Below are 25,125 nucleotides of genomic sequence, written 5' to 3' on the forward strand. Positions count from 1 at the left end.
TAATGTGTATATATCAATACACAAGAAATTTAACCCAAAAATGTTTCTGGATTTTCTGTATTCAAGCACTTTTCAAGGTAAAATTTAAAATTAAAGGACTTTTTACAAAAGCATATTTTTCATGAATAATAGGCGCATATTTAATTTTGATTGAAACTCTCACATCATCCATAATGTATATCATACAGTTCAATTCACTGCATACTTATGCATCTTCAAATTTTAACATCAACATTGAAATATTAAGAAAAAAATATCAGAAAAACAAGATGCATGTTTTTAATCATAGAGGAAAAAAACCCCACTGTGTGAATCATTGAAAAATCACTGAGCTTTATGACAAATTTCTCCCATGGAAAATGTTTCCACTACAAACAAATCAAAAGTACAAAATTACTCTAATTTCTTGCTGATAACTCAAGAATTACAAACTAAAAACACACTGAGTATTTATAATAATTCATGCTCTAATACATTTCTCAGAATGATTTATAGGCCACTGCATATTACCTACAGCTTCCCTCCAGGTTGTTTATATTGATTTGTATGAATGAAGGTTTTTATACCCTGTAGTGTCCATATTATTTCTGCATTCACAACTTCATTTTTCAATAATTGACATCCAATGAAACGTTTATTTTGTTTTCAACAGTGTCACTTTCAGGCTTGATGGAATCAAGCCTGAAAGTGACACGGCAGGAAGTTTCTTAAATTGGAAAATGAAGCCAGATTTTCACTAAACCGCAATTTTTTTTGCTTTTATTATTGGAGGGAGCATGGAGCTGCAGTGGCGGCAGCAACAACGAATGGAAGGAAAACATATGACGCATTGAATAACAATTTGTGCCTGTCAATTTCCCAATTGGAATGTAGTTTATAGATATTGCAATTAATTTTCTTTTAAAGACTAAGAAAAAAAAAAAAAAGGATTCTTGTAAAGATAGAAAAAGATTAAATTATATATATATATATATATATATATATATATATATATATATATATATATATATATATATATATATATATATATATATATATATATAAAATTATATATTTCTTTCATTAATTCTGAATTTATTTATATCATTAATGCTGGAATTTTTTTCATAAATTCTGGAATTATCTGCTTTATTAATTCTAGAATTATTTTTCATTACTTCTGGAATAATCGCTTTCATCAATTCCGGATTTGTTTCTTTCGCTAATGCAATTGATTCTGGAATTATCTTTCATTAATTCTGGAATAATCTTTCATTAATTTTGGAATAATCTTTCATTAATTCTGGAATAATCTTTCATTAATTTTGGAATAATCTTTCATTAACTTTGGAATAATCTTTCATTAATTTTGGAATCATATACATTTATATATATATATCTCATCAATACCGAAACTATTTTTCTTTCATTTATTGTTTTACACTCCTTTAAACGACTATGGATGCCATAAGAAAATAACGGAGATCGCGCCGACATTCAACGCGTCATGTGATCTTCCAAGGAATGATGTAGACCGCTGACGTCATACCAGTGCCGGAACTAGAGGGGGGGGGGGGAACTGCAGCGGGTGACAATTTTTAGGTGAACACCGTTATAAAATTATCGAATTCCGAATTGGTGGGGATGGCAAGAGAATACAAAAATCCTAGTTATGGCCCTGCGTCATACCATCACCTCCTAGAGAAAGGAGGTCTCTGCACTCTGCCTGTGACGTCAGTAAGTAGTCTATTTTCCCTCAGAATATTCATGGAAAAAAATTCCCTGCTCGTGCCAGTATCAATGTTGTGAGAAAAAGAAATGATCGAGCTCAGAATTGGCGATTTCTATGCTCCACATCCAATCACTATGCAGCTTTTTTGAGGCAATCAGGAAGATTTGGTGCCAAAATAAGAAGAAACAAAAATACGATGCTGTGTGGCAAACTTGCTAGGTAGTCTGAATGACGTTTATGGCAAACACTGCAGAGGCCTTCTATCTCTAGGTGGTGATGGTCATACTCCCTCCAGTAATATAAGCTCAATTGATTTCAGCGCCGATTCACCCATTGAAGCGATATTGATGATTTTGGAGCACAGCTTGCATTTGGCGGCATTTTTGTCTGGAGCACTCAACAACCAATCTTGATAGCAGGGATTTTTCCGTCACAAGTTATTAAACGTACATACAATTGCCACTCATTTTTTGTTTTCTTTCTTTAGAGCGCTTCACATCACCCCTTAATTGAAAAAAATCAATATTTTCTTGACACTAATCAGAGAGGTAGCTTCGCTCTCTTTCGGACCGAAAGGCTGAAATTATTTCCCAAAAAAATTATGAAACTTTTTTTTTCTAAGATATTGATTTCTCAATTCCTCCAAAAAAAAAAAAATACCTAGTACAAAAGTTTGATGACTTCCAACAACTCCAAATACGTCTACATACGATCACAGGATACATGCTACTAGAAAGCCGGGTTTTCCTAGAAGTGGGTTGTTGGGGGCCAGAGCATGCCGACTGAGTTGAATTGGAAAAAAAACAACGATCAGAAGTTCATTTCAAGAACTCAAATAACAACTGGCAATCTCAGGGAGGGAAAAAAAAAAACAATCCCGACATACACATGGAAAAAACCAGCCTACGATATGAAGCCGAACTCCTGTGAGGGTGAGTGCACGACGCCGGTGATTTACATATTGTGTCGGGCCGAGCGGTTCCACGTGCATAGAGAACAAAAAGGGAAAAATCATTCCAACATAGGTTTTTGGCATCACATGAACTGAACTGGATCATTTCGCGTAGACAGAAACGTGTTACATAATCACTACGCGTTTGTGTTTTCCTACCGTGCTGCATACTCTGTCTGCATGCGCTCCGGTTTGAAGGGAAGCATTGAGCTCGATGAAGGGAAGTGAAAGAAAACAAAAATGAAGAGAGAAGATTGGTGAAACGTGTGGCGCCCAACACATTTGACTTCTCCAGAAGCAGTCGGCCAATCACGCCCGATGTAAAACACTAGCTTTGCGCTCTAGAAAAACAGTCAAACCTGTTTTCTTATTATTTGTGAATGGGCGGCATGTCAAGCTGGGCGATTCACTTTGCACGCGACACAGAAAACCTGCTCCTAGGAAAACCCGGCTTAAGAATAATGGGAAAAAAATGTGCTTTAAATCCAATTATCCAGGGTTATTCGCTGCTAAGGCTTTTTCCCTGTGCTTTGTACTTTTTTTAAGGACCTCACTGACGGAGTAAAAAAAAAAGTGGCGAAAACAATTTCAGAAAACACTGGGGTTTTTTTGTTCAAGGACTCTCGCAGAATTCTTAAAAAAAAAATTCTTTTTCAAGGACTCTTGTGGATTTTTAAGGACTTTCAAGGCCTTGAAAATGAACTTTTTTTTTCAAGGACCGTACAAACCATGTTCAACAAGTGCAATCAATTATATTACGATGTTTCTTGACATCTTGTCAGCCTTGTTAGCACTCGGCTGACCCTTACCTTATATGTAATAATAGTGCATGTGTTATGTTTTATTATTGAGTTTGTGTTATGTCTATCATATACACTCATGTCCATGTCCATAAATTAAAGATAATTCAGAATCACACGGAAATCTAAATCTAAAGTAAAAATTTCACCTGTAGAATTATCACGCACATCTGCAAGAATGCAGAATATGCAAATTTCAGGAAGCCACCAGATGATGCCGATAGTATGTGACAATGACGAGAGTGTAAGGGGGGGGGGGGTATATAAGGAATGGTGGCAAAGAAGTGAAATTGTTCCCAAGAGTTATGTAAGGCACTCAGTGCCATAAGCGCATAGTTATGTAACAGGACGCATGTGGATGATTTTTTACGTGGTAGAATTATCGGCCGCCTGGAATGTGGGCGTACTCAGATGGAAGTATCCGAGGAACTTGGAATTGCCCAAAGTGTCATCTCTAGGCTTTGGCAACGACTCCAAGATAACGGAAATGTCAGTAGACGTTACAGTACAGGTCGCCCCCAGAGTTACAACGCCGAATGTAGACCGGTATTTGGCAGTAACTGCCAAAAGAAGCAGACGGAGCACAGCATCCGACCTGTCTCGCCAGCTATCTGCAGCCACGGGTACCACAGTTTCAAGGCAAACCATGTACAGATGTTTGGGAGATATTGGTCTATATGCTAGCAGGCCTGTCAGATGTGTTCTGCTCACGGCAACTCACTGTTGGCAGGGATTAGCCTGGAGTAGAGAACATGCAATGTGGACATCGTCACAGTGGGCTTGTGTGATGTTTTCCGACGAGTCCAGGTTTAGCTTGCAGTCTGATTCACGTCAGACTTTCATATGGAGAACGCCAGGTACCCATTACCATCAAGAACAACACCATTACGGTGGTGCAGCATTGCTCGTTTGGGGGGGGGGGGAATTATACTGGGTTCCAGAACAGATCTGCATGTTCAAACCGGAACCATGAAAGCCCAAATTTATCGGGACATCATTCTGGAACAACATGTTCGTTTGTTTAGGGGTGCCATGGGCGCAGAATTTGTGTTTATGATGACAACGCCCGTCCTCACCGAGCAAACATCGTAAACGAATGCCTTGAATCTGAGGATATAACCTGTATGGAATGGCCAGCATTCTCACCAGACTTAGTGAAAACTACTTTCCAAGGTCATGAGACAGCGTGGTAGGAAAGAAAAACAATTTATACGGACGAACAAACCTACACACTTTTTATTTCTCATCTGGGAAAGAACGCATCCCTCTGCATGAACAAAATTTTTATGTGCCTCTTTTCTTAAATTTTGAGTAATCGCTGTGCTATAGTGAGTCAGTGGCATCGCTGCTTAACACACACCGGAATTACCATTAATGTGCAGGGATTCTGTCCCTTGGCGAACCATTAACAAGAGAACCATTTTGTGTGTGTGTACCGATAGAGCATGTGTGGGACATGCTTGGCCGACGAGTTGCAGCCTGTCAACCACCTCCTACATGTATACCTGGAACTTCGGAGAGCATTGCTTGCTGAGTGGAGTGATCTGCCCCAAGATCAGATCGATAATTTGATACTCAGCATGCCTAGGCGTTGTACGGACTGTATTTCATCGCATGGGAGATATACAATGTATTAACCATCATACCAACCATGTAATAGTAAGTTTTTGTAAAGGAGATATTTTCTACAATTGCTCCAGCGAGCAAAAATCATGGTTTTTATGAATGGTATCATACATACACCATCGTTTTTGTTCTTTATCTTTTGTTTAATAAATGGGGTTTATGAATAAGTAACATTTGTTTTGTTTCTGAACCTTTATTTGCCGGAGCTGGCATTATCCTGAATATATGGACATGAGTGTACTCATGAGCTGAGGACATCAGCACATCGGGTGTGGCCACTGTAGTCCAACCAATCAAGTGTCATGATCTCTCACGCCTTGTTTTCTTTTTCCTTCTTTTTTTAGGGACTTTCTTTCAGCATCAAGTACTACTTGATGCTGAATCATCAACCATTCATCAACCATTCATCAACCTTAGCAGGAAATATTACAGGGTGGGGGGAAAATTAAATTTTTTTTTAGAAACAGCTGGATGAATTTTAAGGAGATTTTAAGTTTTTAAGGGTCCTTAAAAGGAAATGAAGCTTAATGACTTTTTAAGCACAGTACGAACCCTGTTAGTCTATGGATGAATTGCTGATGTAGGTTGAAAAAACGATAAAATTATAAAAACCCAAAATACCATTAGAAAACATTAACTAAAAATTTTTTTGAAGTTAATATAAACAAGAATTTTACCTATGAGAAGTAATGCAGCATCCATTACAGCAGCCCCATTCAACATGGTAGCCATGAGAATATCATGTCCAGGACAATCAACAAATGACACATGTCTAAATTAGAAAAAAATTTTTTAGTAAAAAAAAAACAAACAATTATACATATATAACTGAAACATAAATTGTGAAAAATGGTTATTTTTTTCCTAGGACTGGTAATAGATAAAAATTCCCAACTGGTTAATCAAGATTTTTTAATACACTAATCAACATATTAATTAAAAATACTTTTGAATGCTACTCATTCATATCAAACGTAGTATTGGTAACTATATAATATTCATTTGATGCTTTGAAAATATATTTCATTTATTTCACAAAACCAATTTTCTAAATGTGAATAAATATATATAGGAATAGATTAAAAAATTCTCGCTGCCTGCATGATTTAATATGCTGAACATACTTTTCGTATCCCAGAATTTCTCGACCCTGATCCTAATGTCTCTTTAGGGGGTATCTATCCCCATGCCAACAGAACCATTTCTATGCATCATTTGTAGAGACCAGACCACCCTGGAGTGGCTAAAAGAGGTGATCAACAGGTTACCACCTCCACCTAACGTTGGGGGTCACACCGGATATCTAGCTCTAGGTCTCAGTGATAGACCTCCAACCAAAAAGTTCTTCGTTATGGATACCTGGTGACTGATCCAAACCGATATCTGAAACTTTTAAGTGTGTGCAATGAGGATCTGGAGCCTGGGCAGCTCCATCTGCGAGATATCATACCAGGAAAACGGGCGTAATACACTGGGTGGAGCAGGCAATGGTTGACTGGCTTGGTGCCAGATCTTTCATGGGGCACTGTGGCCTAGCACAGTTATGGTCAGAGAGCCTTCCTGGCAACAGAAACCAGCCACAGTGGCGACTCCACATCCTGAGGAGACATCTACATTCCAGGCAGAACCCGCTACTGAAGTGGGGGCTGCCTCTAGAACTGCATCAGGCAAGACAGATGATCTGACGGCGATAATGGATTGGGACATGGAAAGGACTCTGGATCTGACTCCAATCCATTCCTTGGGTCACCAGTCTAACCAGGGCTGCAACTAGATGCTTGGTCACCTGGGACAAGTGCACATTTTGATGCCCCCTTGTAATGTTCGAGATATTTCAGAATGAAATTTGCACCCCCTCGGGCCTAGTGCACGGGGCAAGAGACCCGCCTGCTCCCCCCTACTTGCAGCCCTGAGTCTAACCATCATGGTTCTCCATGCACCGAGTCGTAGCAAACTACCCACGGGTAAGTAAAATAAATTTTAATATACCTTGCCAAGGCAATTTATTTAGGCAGGTAAATTTACAACATAGCAAAGCTGCATCATATAACCTTGCAGCTTCTTTGCTTAATCAAAGTTGCTTCACAGTTCTGATTCAACAACCGTAGATCAGAAATGGACTACTACTCAACTCATGGTTCGTACTCTTCCAACGAAAAAAAAATTCAAGGACTATTCAAGGTAAAACTTAAAAATTCAAGGGCTTTTTACAAATGCATATTTTTCACATGAATAATAGGCACATATTTAATTTTGATTGAAACCTTCAGAAATTGCATTTCTACACATACTACATAATTCGTTGTATTTGGTCGGCTGAAGTTGGTTTTCTGTGGTTCCCAACTTCAAGGCGCAAATGCGAGCCGATCTCCCAGTTAAAAAGTCTCGCCACAGAGAGCAACAGTCCTACAACGATAAATCATTCAATCATAACACTTCACTCATAGTTTGAAAAACTGGTGGCAGATGGCAGCACTGCACATAACAAACATTACACAGAAACAAACTTTACGTCAGGTTGCACTACACGTACATTCCCGCATGTACTGATTCGTTGGGGGGGGGGGTGCATTTGTGGTGTAGCAGTAGTAGGTAGGGCTCGGGGATCCATGATGTTCTTAAGTCAGCCACCTCGCTGGGCAATTTGCCTGTTGTGGCGTTGTATTTGTATTATTTGTATTTCACATCATCCGTAATGTATATCATACAGTGAATTCATTGCATACTTATGCATCTTCAAATTTTCACATAAACATTGAATTTGTGAAGGCCCAAAGTTCAAAGAGCAAAAAAAATATGCATCAATCCAAGCTTATGGATTATTTTAAATAAGAACATGTCTGGGACGCTCTTGGGAGGGCAACTGCATCTTGCCATCCCTCTCCGAAAACCATCCCAGAACGGAAAACTGTTGCTGCAGAAGTGGGATCAATTGCCACAGGGACTCCACTCTCAGTTCGATCTCGCAACATGGATTTTGGACATTCCTGTAATGATGAGCTTTGCTGACAATCATGCATGCATACTACGACTTTTTTTTTTGTATGGTACATATCTTACTCTATTATATATAACTGTGCATTCGTACCAAATCTGATCAAAATCTGTCCACTAGTTTTTCAGAAATTCGACATAATGTGCTAATTCTCTTAATTTTGCACATGAGTGTAGTTTTGTTTTTTTATTTTAATATAGTAAGTTTCAGTTCCCTGTTATAGTTGTAGTATTCTGTCTTACAAGAGATTATGCCTGGATATTTTTAAAATTTTTTGTACAATTTTTCTTTAACATTTATTCTATCAATAATTTATTTATCCATATGTCTTTACTTTTCTTAGGATTTTTTTGACGTCTTGGTCCAAAGATTGGAATTTAATTCTATAATATTCAAAAAGCGTTTGTACTTGTTTAAAATGTTTTTTCCTCAAAGATTTATATTTGATATAAAAGATTCAAATTTTTCATAATTTATGATACTGGGTAGCGATCGGTGATAAGGGTTTTAAAGACTGAATTTCTACAGGCCTAGAAGTGAAAATTTGAAAAAAAGAGTAGAAAAAATAGGAAAACCATTGACAAAAATAGGAGGGAAAAAACTGAATTCCCAAATTATCGTGGCATTTAAAAATGTGCCATTGAGATTCACATCTTATATATTTTAATTATAGTATTATCTATTGATATTTCAAGAAACTCAAGTTCTAATAAATTTAGAAATCTTTCATTTCCACAGAATGTGGAATCAAAAACAATGTAAACAGCAAAACTAGAAAGAAATTAATAAAATTTCTACTGTTACTTTAAAAGTCCAATTAATGATCGTGATCCATTTTCCGCCGTGCTTTTCAGGGAAGGAAAAAAACCTGTCTAGGTGCCAGAGAAATGTAGCACATGCATGCATACCCCATTGCCCACGGGCCGAATGTGGCCCCGTAGTCATCTGTTGAGGCCACAGCTTCAAACCTCTTTTTGTAAAAAATGAACTAAGTGACACATTTCCAGATCATTCAAGAGAACCTGCAGCACAGTTTCAGGTCATTCAAGTGGTTCGTGTCAAAGTTCCAGATTACTCAAGTTACCAAAGCTGCTGTTCCACTTCACTTAAGTGACCTGTGGCACATTCCTAGATCACTAGAGTAACCTGCGATATTGTTCATCTACACTTAAGTGACTCATGGCAGAGTTCTAGACCACTCCAAGTGACCCATGAAACTTTTAAAGATCATTCAAGTAACCTGCAGCACATTCCTAGATCATTTAGGTGACCCGTGGACAATTTACAGACCACTGCGGCACAGTTCCAGAGTACTCAATTGATCCAGAAATATTTACAGGTCAGCTTCAGTGACCCGCGACACATTTCAAAATCAATGAAATAGCCCACACTACTGAATGTTGAACACCCTTGATGTAACACTTCCTGGAGTTACACTATATCCGAAGGATACAATGATTAGAATGGCCTGCATATGTTTATGAATGTCTAGTTTTTTTCCAAAGAGACACATTTACTTAAAACACACATGCTGACCTGTGACCCTCTGAGTTATCTCATGTGGTCCAGCACAAATAACAAAACCCCTCAAGTGACCCACGAACGATCATCAAATCATTTAAGTGGGACACATTTCCAGATTACTTCAGTGGCTTGTGTCACATTTCTAGATATAAGGGGTCGTTCAAGTATTACGTAAGCAAATTTTTAACCATTTTTGACCCCCCTCCCCTTGTTAGCAAAATTTCGTCATCAGCTCTGCACCTCTGAATCCTAACTCATATTTTCATAAAGGGTGGTTGATGACGTAAGCATTATCCAACCCCCCCCCCCCATCGATGATGACGTAATACTTTTGAACAGCCCGTAAGCTGCCAACAGCATATATCTAGACCACCTAAGTAACCTCATGCACATTTCCAGATCACTTGAGCAACCAGCGGCAAACCCCCAGTTCACTTAAGTGGCATGTAGTTCAGTTGCAGATTACTTTAAGTGGCTGGAGGCACATTTGATCATTTGAGTGGTCCTCTGCATGCTTCGAAATCACTTGAGTCGCTCGTAGCACACCGATTACCTAATGGGCTGCAATACATTAACACCTCAAGTGGCAAAATGCATTCTTTATAGATTACTAGATTACCCATCGTGCATTGCTGCGATCTCAGAAGAAAGGAAGTTCAAGGAAATGGAAGGAAAGGAAAAAAAAAAAAAAACTATGCCAGAAACCTTCGCGGGAGTGTACTCAACAACTTCTGAATGTTGCATGGCGATTGGATGAATGGTGTAGTCATGCATAAAGGACAAACAGACATACATTCGTTTTTATATATATACACTGCTGGCCACCGTAAATGCAACACCCTGAAGGAAGCATGCAAATTATATGAAATTTACAACATGCATTAGCGGAGGCGAGATATGCAAATGATTAGAATTTCAGCGCAGACGCACATCACGCGCCACTACAAAGCGCTATTTAAGGCTTGGAGATTTCGACGATTTGAAGTACGGCAATTGTGTTTTCCTTGTGGTTTTTTAAAAAAAAACGATCAATTATGCCTCGTAGAAAACAGCGATCATCTTTTGATCAAGTATCCGAGTTCGACAGAGAAAGGATAGTGGCCTACCAAGATTGTGGATTATCTTTCAGGGAAATCGGTAGTCGTGTTGGACGAAAACAAACAACTGTAATGCGGATATGTGGTCATTGGATGCAGGAGGGTACGATGGACCGACGTGTTCGATCGCATCCACCTCAGTGCACCACTTCACGTGATGACAGGCGTATTGTGCGTATGGCAGTGACGGATCGCTCAGCCACATCACGAACCATAGCACAGCACATTCAGTCTGTACCGCATCATCCAGTGTCTGCGCGTACCATTCGACGGCGTTTACAGCAGAGTGGTCTGTCCGCAAGATGTCCATTGCTTCGTCTACCCTTGACGCAGAACCACAGACGTCTCAGCCGCCAATGGTGCGATGAAAGAAGGATGTGGACAGAACAATAGAATGAAATTGTCTTTACTGACGAGCCACGCTTCTGTCTGCAACACCACGATGGTCGGATTCGAGTCTGGAGACACCGTGGAGAGAGGATGCTGAACAGCTGCGTTATGCACCGCCACACTGGCCCTGCATCGGGTATTATGGTATGGGGCGGTATTGGATATCACTCTCGCACTCCTCTAGTACGCATTGCCGGTACTTTAAAAAGCCAGCGCTACATCTCAGAGGTGTTGGAGCCAGTTGTCCTTCCTTACCTTCAGGGCTTGCCCACAGCCATATTTCAACAGGATAATGCGCGACCACGCGTGGCACGCATTGTCCAAAGGTTCTTCGTCAATCGCCAGATTGAATTGCTTCCCTGGCCAGCTCGCTCCCCGGATCTTTCGCCGATAGAAAACATGTGGTCCATGGTTGCTCAACGATTGACCCAGATTACATCCCCAACTGCCACACCAGATCAACTTTGGCAACGCGTGGAAGCTGCTTGGTCTGCTGTACCCCAAGAACACATCCAAAGTCTCTTTGAATCAATGCCGAGGCGTGTGGCAGCGGTGATCTCCAACAATGGCGGCTACTCTGGCTACTGATTTTGGCAGGAACCACACTTCACAGAAGTCTATAAATTTAATCATTTGATGCTTGGTCAACATGTTATCTACAAAATAAATATTGTTGCGATATCTCTTGTCTTTCTTGGTGTTGCAAATTGGGTGGCCAGCAGTGTAGAAGATTTTAATGGCGCTCTTGACACATTTCCAGACCACTAAAGTGGCCCGCTACGCACTTTCAGATCATTCAAGTGACTTGTGGCACATTTCCTGATGACTCAAGCGGCCAGAGGCACACGTTTAGACCATCTGAATGACTCGTGGCACATTTCAACTTAACTCAATCTTTTGAAGAGTGTGGGGCCACTTCATTGATTTGAAAACGTGTCGCGGGCCACTTGACTAAGTGATCTAGAACAGCACCGTAAGTTATTTGTGTGATCTGTAAATCCCCAAAGCAGAATGTGCCAAAATCTGCGACGTGCGTCGCAGAACAATTACCGCTATTGCAGAACAATTTGGAAGGATTTTAAGAAAAAGTGCAAAAAACACTATTACCTGAATAGGGATTTTTACTGCAGAACATTTCCAGTTAGCTGAGGGCTCGTCGCAGAACAGTGCTAAATATTCTGCTTTGGGGCTGTAAATGTGCCACGAATCATTCAAGCAATCTGGGAATGTGCAGCGTGCCACTTATGGGATTGGGAAATTTGCCTCAGGCCGCTCAATTGAAGTAAGAATTCACCGCGAGCCACTTGAGTGATGTGGAAATATGCCACGGGTAATTTAAATGAGGTATGAATGTGCAGCGAGCCACTTAATTTATTTGTAAGTGTACCGGGGCCACTTGAGGCAGGCTACATTTAGGCCATGGGTTGAGCACATGCACGCTTTAAAATAAGCGCCTGTTCAAGTGTCAAACTTTTAGCCACTTTTGACCCCCTCCTTGTCAGAGAAAGTCAGCAAAACTCTTACCCCCGTAAGCAAAATTTTGTCAGCGCTCTGTCCCCTTCCTCCTAATACATATTGGTGGAATCAGAGACATCCGGGGGGGGGGGGGGCAGTGGAATCTGAGTTGGTAGCTTGTGGTTTCCCCCACAGATGATCAAAAATTTATTTTTTAAAAGAATTAAAATTTCGAAAGAAAATATCTTTATATGTTATTATAATCAATTTGTCAATTTCAATGTTATTTTGAAGGGGGTAAGAACTCAAAATTGCTCAAGAAATTCATTGCAACCATACCTCTGAGCATGGTCGTCTTAGGAGCATCATGGGCCCCGGGGCAAGTGATTTTTCTGATGCCCTACCTGGTGAATTCTCAAAAATTTGAACCGGTTCTCATTGTTGTTAGGCCCTTTTTTTCTTGAGGTGCCCAGGTGGGCCCATGCGTTAAGACGGCACTGCCTCTGAGCCTTTGCTAATCCTTGACAGCGGTAAACATTTGGCCTATGCGGACCAAATGTGGCCCTGGGGTTATGATGTCGTCTGTCCTTCTCAAACCTAATTTTGTAAAAATGAACCAAGTGGCACATACAGATCGCTCAAGTGACCTGTCACACAATTCCAGACCATTCAAGCGATCTGTGGCACATTTAGAGATTCCTTGAATGACATGTGACAGTTTTAAAGCATTCATGTGGCCACCAGTGTGGTTCTACATCACTCAAGTTATCCACAGCACATTCCCAGATTACTTAAGTGATCTGCGGCATAATACTTGTATGACGCGCGGCACAGGTGAAAAGCACTTAAGTGGCCCGCGGCACATTTCCAGATCACTTGGAGCCGCTAAGTATTTAGAGACCACTAAAGTGGCTCTGTAGGGGACTCAATAGGGAGAATGTTAGTCCAGGCACCCACAAACTAGTGAAAAGTTTTATCCGTTTTTCGCGCACCGCGTAAGACGCCATTAAGAATATATGATATTTTTATAAAGGGTGGTTGATGATGGCATCATCCAAACCCTCCCCCTCAGTCCTCAAAAGTCAGCAAATCGGAAATCCCCCATAGATGCTGACGTAATACTTGAATAACCCCCTAACATAAAGATACCTGAGAGTTATTTTCTGAAGGTTAAAAAAAGTAGGTTCCGTCTTCCCCCCCCCCATCTTCCTCTAAAAACCAGACGTGGCTCGGGCTGTGTCACCTAAAACCAGGTTTTCCTAGGAGCAGGTTTCCCATGCTGCGAGCAATGTGATTCGCCCAGCGTGACACACCGTCCACTCACCAGTAAGAAAAGCAGCATGACTGTTTTCTTACAAAGTGCAATACGCCTGACGACAGCGCTTTACGTCGGGCGTGATTGGCCGACTGCTTCTGGAGGCGTCAAAGGCGTCGTGCACCGCGGTTTTGGCGTTATTCTCTTCACTCTTGTGTGTTTTCCTTTCCTTCCCATCAAAACCGGAGCATGCAGACGACAGTAGCTGATGCCAAAGCCATATACACTCATGTCCATAAATTAAGGATAATTCAGAATCACAAGGAAATCGAAATCTAAAGTAAAAATTTCACCTGTAGAATTATCATGCACATCTGCAAGAATGATATGCAAATTTCAGGAAGCCAACAGATAATGCCGATAGTATGTGACAATGACGAGAGTGTAAGAGGGGGGATAAGAGAGAGGGAGGATAAGGAATGGTGGCAAAGAAGTGAAATTGTTCACAAGGCGCTCAGTGCCATAAGCGAATAGTTATGACACAGAAGACGCATGTGGATGATTTTTTACGTGGTAGAATTATCGGCCGCCTGGAACATGGCCGTACTCAGATGGAAGTATCCGAGGAACTTGGAATTGCCCAAAGTGTCATCTCTAGGCTTTGGCAACGACTCCAAGATAACGGAAATGTCAGTAGACGTTACAGTACAGGTCGCCCCCAGAGTTACAACGCCGAATGTAGACCGGTATTTGGCAGTAACTGCCAAAAGAAGCAGACGGAGCACAGCATCCGACCTGTCTCGCCAGCTATCTGCAGCCACGGGTACCACAGTTTCAAGGCAAACCATGTACAGATGTTTGGGAGATATTGGTCTATATGCTAGCAGGCCTGTCAGATGTGTTCTGCTCACGGCAACTCACTGTTGGCAGGGATTAGCCTGGAGTAGAGAACATGCAATGTGGACATCGTCACAGTGGGCTTGTGTGATGTTTTCCGACGAGTCCAGGTTTAGCTTGCAGTCTGATTCACGTCGGACTTTCATATGGAGAACGCCAGGTACCCATTACCATCAAGAACAACACCATTACGGTGGTGCAGCATTGCTCGTTTGGGGGGGGGGGGGAATTATACTGGGTTCCAGAACAGATCTGCATGTTCAAACCGGAACCATGAAAGCCCAAATTTATCGGGACATCATTCTGGAACAACATGTTCGTTTGTTTAGGGGTGCCATGGGCGCAGAATTTGTGTTTATGGATGACAACGCCCGTCCTCACCGAGCAAACATCGTAAACGAATGCCTTGAATCTGAGGATATAACCTGTATGGAATGGCCAGCATTCTCACCTGACTTAGTGAAAACTACTTTCCAAGGTCATGAGACAGCGTGGTAGGAAAGAAAAACAATTTATACGGACGAACAAACCTACACACTTTTTATTTCTCATCTGGGAAAGAACGCATCCCTCTGCATGAACAAAATTTGTATGTGCCTCTTTTCTTGAATTTTGAGTAATCGCTGTGCTATAGTGAGTCAGTGGCATCGCTGCTTAACACACACCGGAATTACCATTAATGTGCAGGGATTCTGTCCCTTGGCGAACCATTAACAAGAGAACCATTTTGTGTGTGTGTACCGATAGAGCATGTGTGGGACATGCTTGGCCGATGAGTTGCAGCCTGTCAACCACCTCCTACATGTATACCTGGAACTTCGTAGAGCATTGCTTGCTGAGTGGAGTGATCTGCCCCAAGATCAGATCGATAATTTGATACTCAGCATGCCTAGGCGTTGTACGGACTGTATTTCATCGCATGGGAGATATACAATGTATTAACCATCATACCAACCATGTAATAGTAAGTTTTTGTAAAGGAGATATTTTCTACAATTGCTCCAGCGAGCAAAAATCATGGTTTTTATGAATGGTATCATACATACACCATCGTTTTTGTTCTTTATCTTTTGTTTAATAAATAGGCGTTATTTATAAGTACCGTTTGTTTTGTTTCTGTACCTTTATTTGCCGGAGCTGGCATCTTCAATTTATGGACATGAGTGTACCTTATATAGCCGCCCTGATCTGATGTGCCTTGTTAGGAAAACACAAATGCGTAGCATGATTATGTAACACGTTTCTGTCGGAGCGAAATAGTCTAATTCGGTTCAGCTGCGCAACAAACCTATTCCTAGGAGCAGGTTTTCTGTGCTGCGCAACGTGAATCACCCAGCGCGACCGTCCATTCACCAATAAGAAAAGCAGTACGACTGTTTTCCTACAGAGCGCAATACGGCTCACGACAACACTTTACGTCGGGCGTGATTGGCAGACTGCTACTGGAAGAGTTAAGCGCCGTATTTCGCGCGTTTCAGCGATCTTTTTATTTTCGTGTTGCTCTATTTCCCTTCAAAGATAGAATAGCTGACGTCAGGGTCATACTATATAGCCGTCCTAGAACTCCTTAATACACTGTATATGAAGTCGTCTTAAGCCGTCCTGACCGGATGCACCACACTTGGAAACACGTGATTATGTAACACATTTCTGCAGACGCAAAATGATCCAGTTCGGTTCACGTGGAGCAAAAAGCCTACTCCTAGGAAAACTCTGCTTTAGGGATGAACGCACATTACGGGATCCCACGAGAGAGAAACCTATAGTTTCCCATTGAATCTCGTGTGTGGATGGATAGAGCCTGTTCTTCCCTCGTTTTTTTGCCTTCTTATTTACCTGCTATTTGAAGGCCTAGAACTCAAAATTTCTTTTAAGAAATTCAATGTAACCCACCCTCTAAGCCAGCGGTTCTCAACCGGTGCTCTGCGAAACCCTTGCACACTTCCCAGTGGCTCCACAACTGCTCGAGAAAAGTGAAATAAATAAGTCAATTTACTAAATAAATTTAAAAAAGAGGCCTAAAGGCTTCCGCCATATAAATAATGTGCTAAAAAGGGCTCCTCGAGCCAAACAGGGCTTGGCCATAGAAATTATTCGTTGAAAAGGTCTCCACCAGTTAGAAAATATTCAGGACCGCTGCTCTAAGTCATTTATGCTAAACCTGTGGTCAATGGGCTAAATGTGGTCCTCAAGGTTATCGAACGTGGCTTGCACCTCAAACCTAATTGTGTAGAAATGAACTAAGAAGCACATTCACAGACCATTTAAGTGACACGTGGCGCAATTCCAGAGCAATCGAGCAGTCCATGCAGCAAAATTCAGGATTCAGAGCAGCTTTGGAGCAGCAAAATATAGGATTAGGAGCAAATATTTTTAAATTGGAGCAGCGAAATTAACAACAATATTTTCATTAACCCTCACCCCTTTTCAAAATAAAACAAATGCACTCTCTTTTGTTATCAAACATCTTTTCATCAGCTTGTTTTTTGTTTTTGGTGTTTCAGGCTTTGACACCTTGTTTGAAAGAGCGGCTGTCATAAAATTTTTCGCACCAGTCTATTTAAGATGATTTTTTTCTCACCAGTCTATTTAAGATGATTTTTTTCTCACCGAGGGCACTATTTGCTGTCTGGAACAGCAGTCCTTCAAATGGGCCAAACATTTTCTAGTCTTTATAGATATTATAAATTTTCTATATCAAGTTTCAATTTGTTTATACTCAGAAAGAAATTGTTGCAAAATGGGAGAGAATTTCGGAAGAATCAACACGATGGTTGGCGATTCAGCACTCAATATTTGGCAAGATTGGCGATCTGACACTCGTTATTCGGCAACATTGCTGATTTAACGCTCGTTATTCGGCAAAGTTTCTAAATTAGCAATTATAATTCGGTGAACATGCTCTTTTCACTCCCGGAATATTTTTTTCACAAAACATCAGGATTTGACACAATGACTACATTCATTTCTGCTGCTTCCAGTAGAGACTTTTTTTTTTGAATACGGAAACTGACTCGCATTTGCGCTTTAAAGCTGAAAGACCATTGCAAACCATCCTCAGTTGCACGATCACGGATATTATACAAATACAACGCTAAAACAGGCAAATTGCCCAACGAGATGGCTGACTTAAGAACATCATGGATCCCCGAGCCATTTTCTGGAGGCCTTACCTACTACTGCTACACCACACATGCACCCTGCGCGATGGAAAGCCAGATGATGGGCTGATAGTTAAAATACGGCGATAGTTGAAGTACAGTGGAATAAAACAATCTCTTTTCAGAAAGAATCGTTTCGCGGCAAGCAGGAACAAAAATTTTTTGACGTCCTTTCCGAAATTTCGGGCATACTGAAGCAAAATTTGCTATTTGGCACAGAAAAATACGAAAATACCCTATTGGAGCAGGATGGCACAAGATGTTAATTTTGGCGCAGTGTGGCGCAGAGTTCCCACCCCTCTTATTCTGAAGTTTTGCAAAAAATCTTTTACCAAACTTATAGTGTAATTGATTAACAGCCTAACCATTATGCGAAAATTTGAAAAGTGTATGCGAGAAAAAAATGGTTGGCTCTTTCTTCATTTTTCATACCTTTAATATCCAGTTATACCATTATTATCCAGTTTCAAAATGCCAAGTTGTACATTTGGTGAATTTGGCAGGACTTGAAAGTGATGTAATGAATTTTTAAAGTATTACAACTCAAAAAACAAAACAAAAAATTCCATATTAGTTTTTCACAAGAAATCACGTGTAATTATTGTGCAGGCAATACTTACCACCCTGTATATATATATCACCATTCCAGAATGTTCACACCACTTTATTCATGATATGATTGATAAAAAGATTATCATGCGTTTTTGCTTGCTGAGGACATCACAGTAACACCCTGATTGACAAAGTTTCAGGTCATCCAAGGTAACAAGAGCTCTACGGGTACTGAATTAGGCCAGTGCATTGCCCCACAAAATGGGCAAACAGATAGTAGAATCTCTACAGATACATGGAATCCTACGGGTTTGCTCCATAGACTGGCCATATTAAATAAGCGACAAACCATTGTAAATGCATATACATGTCTGAAACGCATATTGTTTAGAAAGCTCCTTGTGCCTCCCTTCTCCAAAGGACGATCCAGCAAACGCCCCTAGAATTTAAATATGTAGAACTAGGTTGATCAGATGGTGCACCAAGTGACAGCAGGTAAGGTGTTGGCCTAACTTACCAATTGAACTTACTTGGATCATCAATTTCCTTCTTGGAAAAAAAAATAGATTCTTATTGCCCAATATTATATATGTGATTACGTTCATGCCTGGTAGGTAGTACTGTTGTGCTAGTGTACTGTATCTCCGCTACGGGTGCTTTCCCCCAGTGAGCATCACCTCTTCCCTGTTATAGCACCAACTCATGTTTGTATCATGCCATTTATGTATGCTAGTGCCATTAAAGTAATTCTAATCAGCCGCATCTTCTAAAAATGTGATAAATTGATGACCAAGGATTAAAAAAACCAACCAAAACCATATTTCTTTTAAGATGGCTATGCGAACTCAACCAGTGCACCCTTCCAGTTTTATTTTGAACTATTTGATGAATCTTTTGAAAACTGGAATAGCTACCACGAATGATTGAAATCTTATTTTGCCATTCATAACGTACCCAAAAACAAAGACTGGATCAGCATTGCTCAGTGCCATCGGCCCAAGTAGTAATGCACTATTATGTTATGTAGTAAATTACTTTAGGTTTAAATGACAAAAATAACCGAAAGAAACTTCTGCCAAGAATTAGACTTACAATAAATTAAAATCTATAGCTCCCAGTTTAGAAACAGCCTCGAAGGATGTCTGAGAAATGAATAAACAAATGTCAGAGCTTGAAGTGTATAAACTCAGTGAAGCACATGTGTGGTGTGGTAGTAGTAGGTAGGGCCTCCAAAAAATGGCTCGGGGATCCATGATGTTCTTAAGTCAGCCACCTTGTTGGGCAATTTGCCTGTTGTGCCGTTGTATTTGTAATTTTGGAAGGAAATAGCTAAAAACTCTGAAAATCAACTGGTCTGAAATGAAGCATCGTACCAATACAAAGTTTAGACTTCGCTTCAAATATATTCTGAAATTCTCATCCCAGTCAGTTATGAAAATGATTGTCACATCAAAATGATGGCAAGACCAGTCCCTTTCTCACTGAAAGAATGGTCAAACAAAAGCTTGACAGATTAGTTTCAGAAAAAACAGATTATTAGAATCCTGTGATCCCTTTCCTTCAAGTGTAAAATTTATAAAAATGGAAAGAAATCAAGAGTACAACATTACTGAAAATAAATATCACCTGAGAATGCGAAATCTTCCAGAACAGTTCATTCTATCACAAGGAAAATCATCCTCTTTTGAGCTGCCTGCTGATCTATAACAAGATGGTCTTGGACAGTTTTCATTGTCACATTTGTAAATCTGAAAAAAAAAAAACAACCAAAAAAACATTTTACAGTAATATAACATAGGAACTGATGATGAAAACTCGATTTTCCAAGTGATTTATAAATCTAAAATTTTCAACACAAATTTAATGGAAGTGAAAGCAAGCATAGCTAACATAACAGGCATTCATTCTAATAATGATATGCATAGAGATGCAACTGATGTACTTTAACGCATCAAATACTCAAAATTTCAGGAAAACATGCATAGAAATTTTGTTCATGTGTCCCACTGGACACATTCTTTCTTTATTTGCAGAGAAAAAGGTATGCAGGCGAGAAACTTTTTTTGAAAAAACAACCCCCCCCCCAACACTTACATGATCGTCCTATCTCATGACCTTGAAAAATAGTTTTACTACTTTGAAGTACAAAGGAAGCACTGCCTTGCATTGCATAGGAAAAACCTGCCGGCTATCTAAGAATAGGCTGCGAGATACCTAGTTGCATTCCTGAATGAGGGGCTGCAGGGTCGGCGCTAGGCATGAGGCGGCTGCCTAGAGTGGCACGATTGCAGGGATGACATTTTTTGTGACAGATTTATTATTACAGTGTTTAACACATTTCACTGTTGGAAATTTTTGCACATCAAAATAATTTTAAAGGGAAAGTGCGAGTGGATAAATGCAGGGACTTTTCAATGTTGAAATGCTATTCGATGCTTAATTTATCCCAACACACCTCCTTTCTTTGCACTTCCAAAAAATGTCATCTATCTTTAGAGAAACTGGTTCCTAAAAAAATTAGGATCCTTCTCGTTTGCTAAGGATTTTTTCACTCTTTATCAAAATTTTTCCAATTGTGTCTCCTTTCTTCAGTTGAACCCCCCCCCCCCCCAGTACGAGTTTGGATTCCTTGTTCATCTTCCAACCAACACTATGCTGCTGTGGTGGTCGAGTGGTTATAGTGACGGACTCTCGATGTGAGGATCCGGGTTCGAACCCCACAGTGGTGGTCGGCTGAAGTTGGTTTTCTGTGGTTTCCAACTTCAAGGCGCAAATGCGAGCCGATCTCCCCGTTAAAAAGTCTCGCCACAGACAGCAACAGTCCTACAACGATAAATCATTCAATCATAACACTTCACTCATAGTTAGAAAAACTGGTGGCAGATGGCAGCACTACACATAACAAGCATTGCAGAGAAACAACAAAAACTTCACGTCAGGTTTCACTATACGTACACGCACATTCCCGCATGTACTGATTCGTTGGGGGGTTCCGCGGGGGGCGGGGTGCATGTGTGGTGTAGTAGTAGGTAGGGCCTCCAAAAAATGGCTCGGGGATCCATGATGTTCTTAAGTCAGCCACCTCGTTGGACAATTTGCCTGTTGTGGCATTGTATTTGTTTGTTTGTATAACTATAATAGAAGAATCTCTAGTGTGGTGCTGTTTGGCTCGAAATGTTCTGCGTGACTGCCAATTTCTGTATATTTGTTCTCTTTATCAGGTAAAGTTTCTCCTAGAACCTTTGTTGAGCCTATACTACAGAACTCAAATTTTTGTTTATTTAATCCAAAAAAGTTTGTCCCTACTGCCGTCCCAACATCATCATAGACCAAAGGCAAAAGGAATGAGGATCTAGGCAGCACCTCTTAATTTACATATTTATTGTCATAAATCACTGTGCCAGATCTTATCGTGGAAGCTCCTATTCAACTGAGGTTCCTGCATGGCCCCACAAAGGGAATGGGTATGGCAGGGCTCCTGCTCAGGGGCCCAAGATAATTCTCAGCAGATGCGATTCCATTTGTTTTTTACATTACAAATTCATATATTAGGGGTGACCCGTGAAGAATATGAAATCAAGGCCCACAAAAGATCTCAGCCTAGGGCCCTACTGCGAGACATGGGGCCCAGTGGCGTAGCCAGGGGGGGGAGCAGAGGGAGCGATTGCTCCCCCAGTCAAAATTTTGCCTACATTGGCGCCTATTTTTCTAAATGACTTTTGATCTTTAAAAAAACTTAAAGAAATATTGACTTTTTCATTTTCCACCTTCATTGACTAAAATGATGAGTAAGTAAAAAAAAATCTACATTTATATTTGCGCCTCTTGCAGTTTCACAGGGATTGGGTTTGTACTAACCCTTAAGAGAAGAAAAAAAAAAAGAAAGTGGTTTTTTTCATTATCATTTTTGACAATTGCTCTCAAGCTCTTCATCTGGAAGCATGTTTAGATCAGTCTCTGTTCTCCACCTTTATTAAAGAGCAGAATCTTGCCCGCTTCTAGCTCTAACTTTTTTCTCTTGCTATTGGTCATTCTCGGCACAGCTCCTAGAAATACCTTTCATACTTGTGAGGATATGGCGTTCACGTAATGCTCATTATGTTCTGAAGGGCCACCAAGAGCATTGACTAAGGTGCCTTTTGAAGAAATTATAGGCACGGGAACCTATTGTGTACAGACCACTGAACCTATGAAGTAATGGCTAGGATTCAAGCTGCAAGAAGTATCGCCTTTTCTTTGGGCGCCTTAGTTAGAGCTTGGGCTCCTAGAAATACCACTTCATGTATGGGGGGAGGGACTTAGCTAGATTCATAACGCCTAGAAATGCCACGTTATCTGCAGGTGCCTTGGCAAGAGTTACTAGCTTGTATATAGGGCAGTGTCAAAGACTAAGAAAAAGTGGAAAACAGCTATGAGCTTTTGAGCCCTAAAAAACCCAAGATTTTGGGGCACAAAAGGGGGTTCTGGAAGAGTTTTTCTTAATGGTGGGTAAATAAAAACCTATAATTTTGGGTCAATAGCACTCTGATATGTAGACAATGGGAGTGGAAATTATAGTCTTTTCTCTATATATATTTGTACGGCAATATATTGTGCTATATCATATGGTGATAGTGCATAGTTTTATGTTAAAATGTGAATTTTTCAGACATCTTTTTTTGATGGCGTAGTTTCTCTTTCCTATGAATCACTGTTTCATCATTATGCATATAAAGCAGGGTGCCGAATCTGAGAAATTATTTCCTGGTTCCTGGAAAAGTTATGGCCGGTGTGACATGTATATCTCCCCTCCAATTAATCCCAGTATTTCTCAAACTTTTGGCACCCGTGCCCCTCCCCCCCACGACTTCACCATAATTTATCCGTGACTTCCCAGAATTGCCTGACGCAGGGGGTTCTCGATCTTTTTCCACCCGAGGTGTCCCTTTCCCCTATTCGATACTTATCCGCGAGCTTCGTCTGCTCCCTAAAACTGTTTAACAAAAAATATATTCAAAAAACCTGTCAGTGTCACCGCTCCGTGGTGCCCCTGACGAAGATTGGAGGAGCACCAGGGTGTCGCAGTGCACAGTTGGAGAACCTCCTGGTCTAATGTAAAAAGAAAACCCACCGCAAAGAACTGAATAAGCATGCATCAATACACCAACGCGTTGAGACGTCCCTCAGAAAAGGGGTGGCGATGAGCCACAAGCACACTCACTTTGAGAATCTGTTGAATATTTCCGAAATAAAGTAATAAAAATGCACTATATATACTCATCGCTTTTTAAAGCAGAATTCCGGGCGTTATTTGTTTGTTTATTTCCGAAAAAGAATTGTTTATGGTGGTCTACGCAGGGCGGTCTTATGAGCATCAAAGGGCTTTTTCTGAGGCCCTCTACCTGTTCGGAAATGCCTGCCTAACAGTTCACTCTCGAAAATTTTAACTGGATCTCATCTTCATGAAGTCCCTTTTGCACTTGGGGCACCTGGACCGGACCTGGAATTGTCCATGTATTACGAGGAAAGTTTAAAAGTAACTGAAGATACATACGTACACTATTTCAGAGAAAAACAAAAAGTGTCCACGAAACGTGGAGTCAACTCTTTAAAGATTATCTGGTGTTTTCCAATTAGCACTCATCTCCGAGGACTTACAATACTTTCTAATATGAACTATGGTGTCGTGAGGTTTGCCAGCAGATTAAATGGAAAAGCATGAAGATTTCTCTGTACTTTCATATCTTGGAATAATTTTAGAGAGAGAGAGAAAAATATATATTTTTTTCCTTTTTTTTATTTTTCTCCTTATCAGTTTTTATATTTTAATCTAAATTTTTTTCCAACTACCTTTTAGGGTGACTTCCCAGTTGTTTTGGTGTTTGCATTTGTATACGTACACAAAACATAAAATGGAATTTAAAATTAATTAAAAAATTAAAATACATTAATCAATTGAAAGGTAATTAATTTAATTTTTAAAAAATAACATCAACTGAAAACAAAATAAATTTGATTTTTTTAAATTGGGAAATTTAAAGTTCTTTCCACTAATGCATTTTAAGTTATGATTCTAATCATTAAATCATCATAGGGTATTCAACAGAGTTATCAGATTATCTCCTGAGTATAAAATCAAGCATCTATCCTCAATGGTTTAAGTGAGCACTATGACCCCTGAAAAGGAAAGGCTGGCAGGGCTCTAGCATGAGGTACAGGACAAAACCTCTTTTACACTATAAATTCACTACAGAAGAGGCACGCCCCCCCCCCCAAGATTTTGGTCTTGGGGGGACCTAGTTCCAGAATAGTGGGGGAAAATGATGAGCACCGAGATGCTTCAGTAAAATGGAAAAATGTTCTTACATGAAAAATGTGCCCTTTAATATTTTTTTCCAGATAGGGGACACATTTCCTTTTATTTCACCTGCACAGACCTGTCTCCTTTGCTTACAGAATTTTGATATCTGTGCGGAATGATAAAATAACATGCTGCTTTACGCAATACAGCAAATTTTATTCTGCACAGCAAAAAACTAAGGGACTGTGTAAAAATGTTCATATTTTGTAAACTAATTCACCATGAAAAAAAGGTGCCTTTCTTAGGCACTTTTGTCCATAACCAATAAACGGATAAAAATATAATTTCATCAGCAACAATTATGCCTTCTAGGAAAAACAATTATACAGTACAGTATTGCTATATGAGAGAAACATCAATGAACTAGAAC

At 40.2% G+C, this 25,125-nt stretch overlaps 1 protein-coding gene across 2 annotated transcripts in view; it reads right to left on the reverse strand.

Annotated features, from left to right (window-relative positions):
- The window catches only part of eIF2gamma (eukaryotic translation initiation factor 2 subunit gamma), a 281,173-nt gene that overhangs the window by 187,014 nt on the left and 69,034 nt on the right, over positions 1-25,125 (reverse strand). For both annotated transcript variants that reach the window (XM_089249936.1, XM_089249937.1), the window contains 2 exons: positions 20,042-20,163; positions 5,767-5,861 (listed from right to left, as the gene is read on the reverse strand). In XM_089249936.1, coding sequence (XP_089106062.1) covers positions 5,767-5,861; positions 20,042-20,163 — 217 coding nt within the window. The remainder of the gene's footprint in view (positions 1-5,766; positions 5,862-20,041; positions 20,164-25,125) is intronic.

Source organism: Pholcus phalangioides, unplaced genomic scaffold, assembly GCF_987345545.1.
Source record: "Pholcus phalangioides strain wild (caught in Gottingen) unplaced genomic scaffold, Ppha-v1.0 ptg000022l_1, whole genome shotgun sequence".
Classification (NCBI taxonomy): Eukaryota; Metazoa; Arthropoda; class Arachnida; order Araneae; family Pholcidae; genus Pholcus; species Pholcus phalangioides.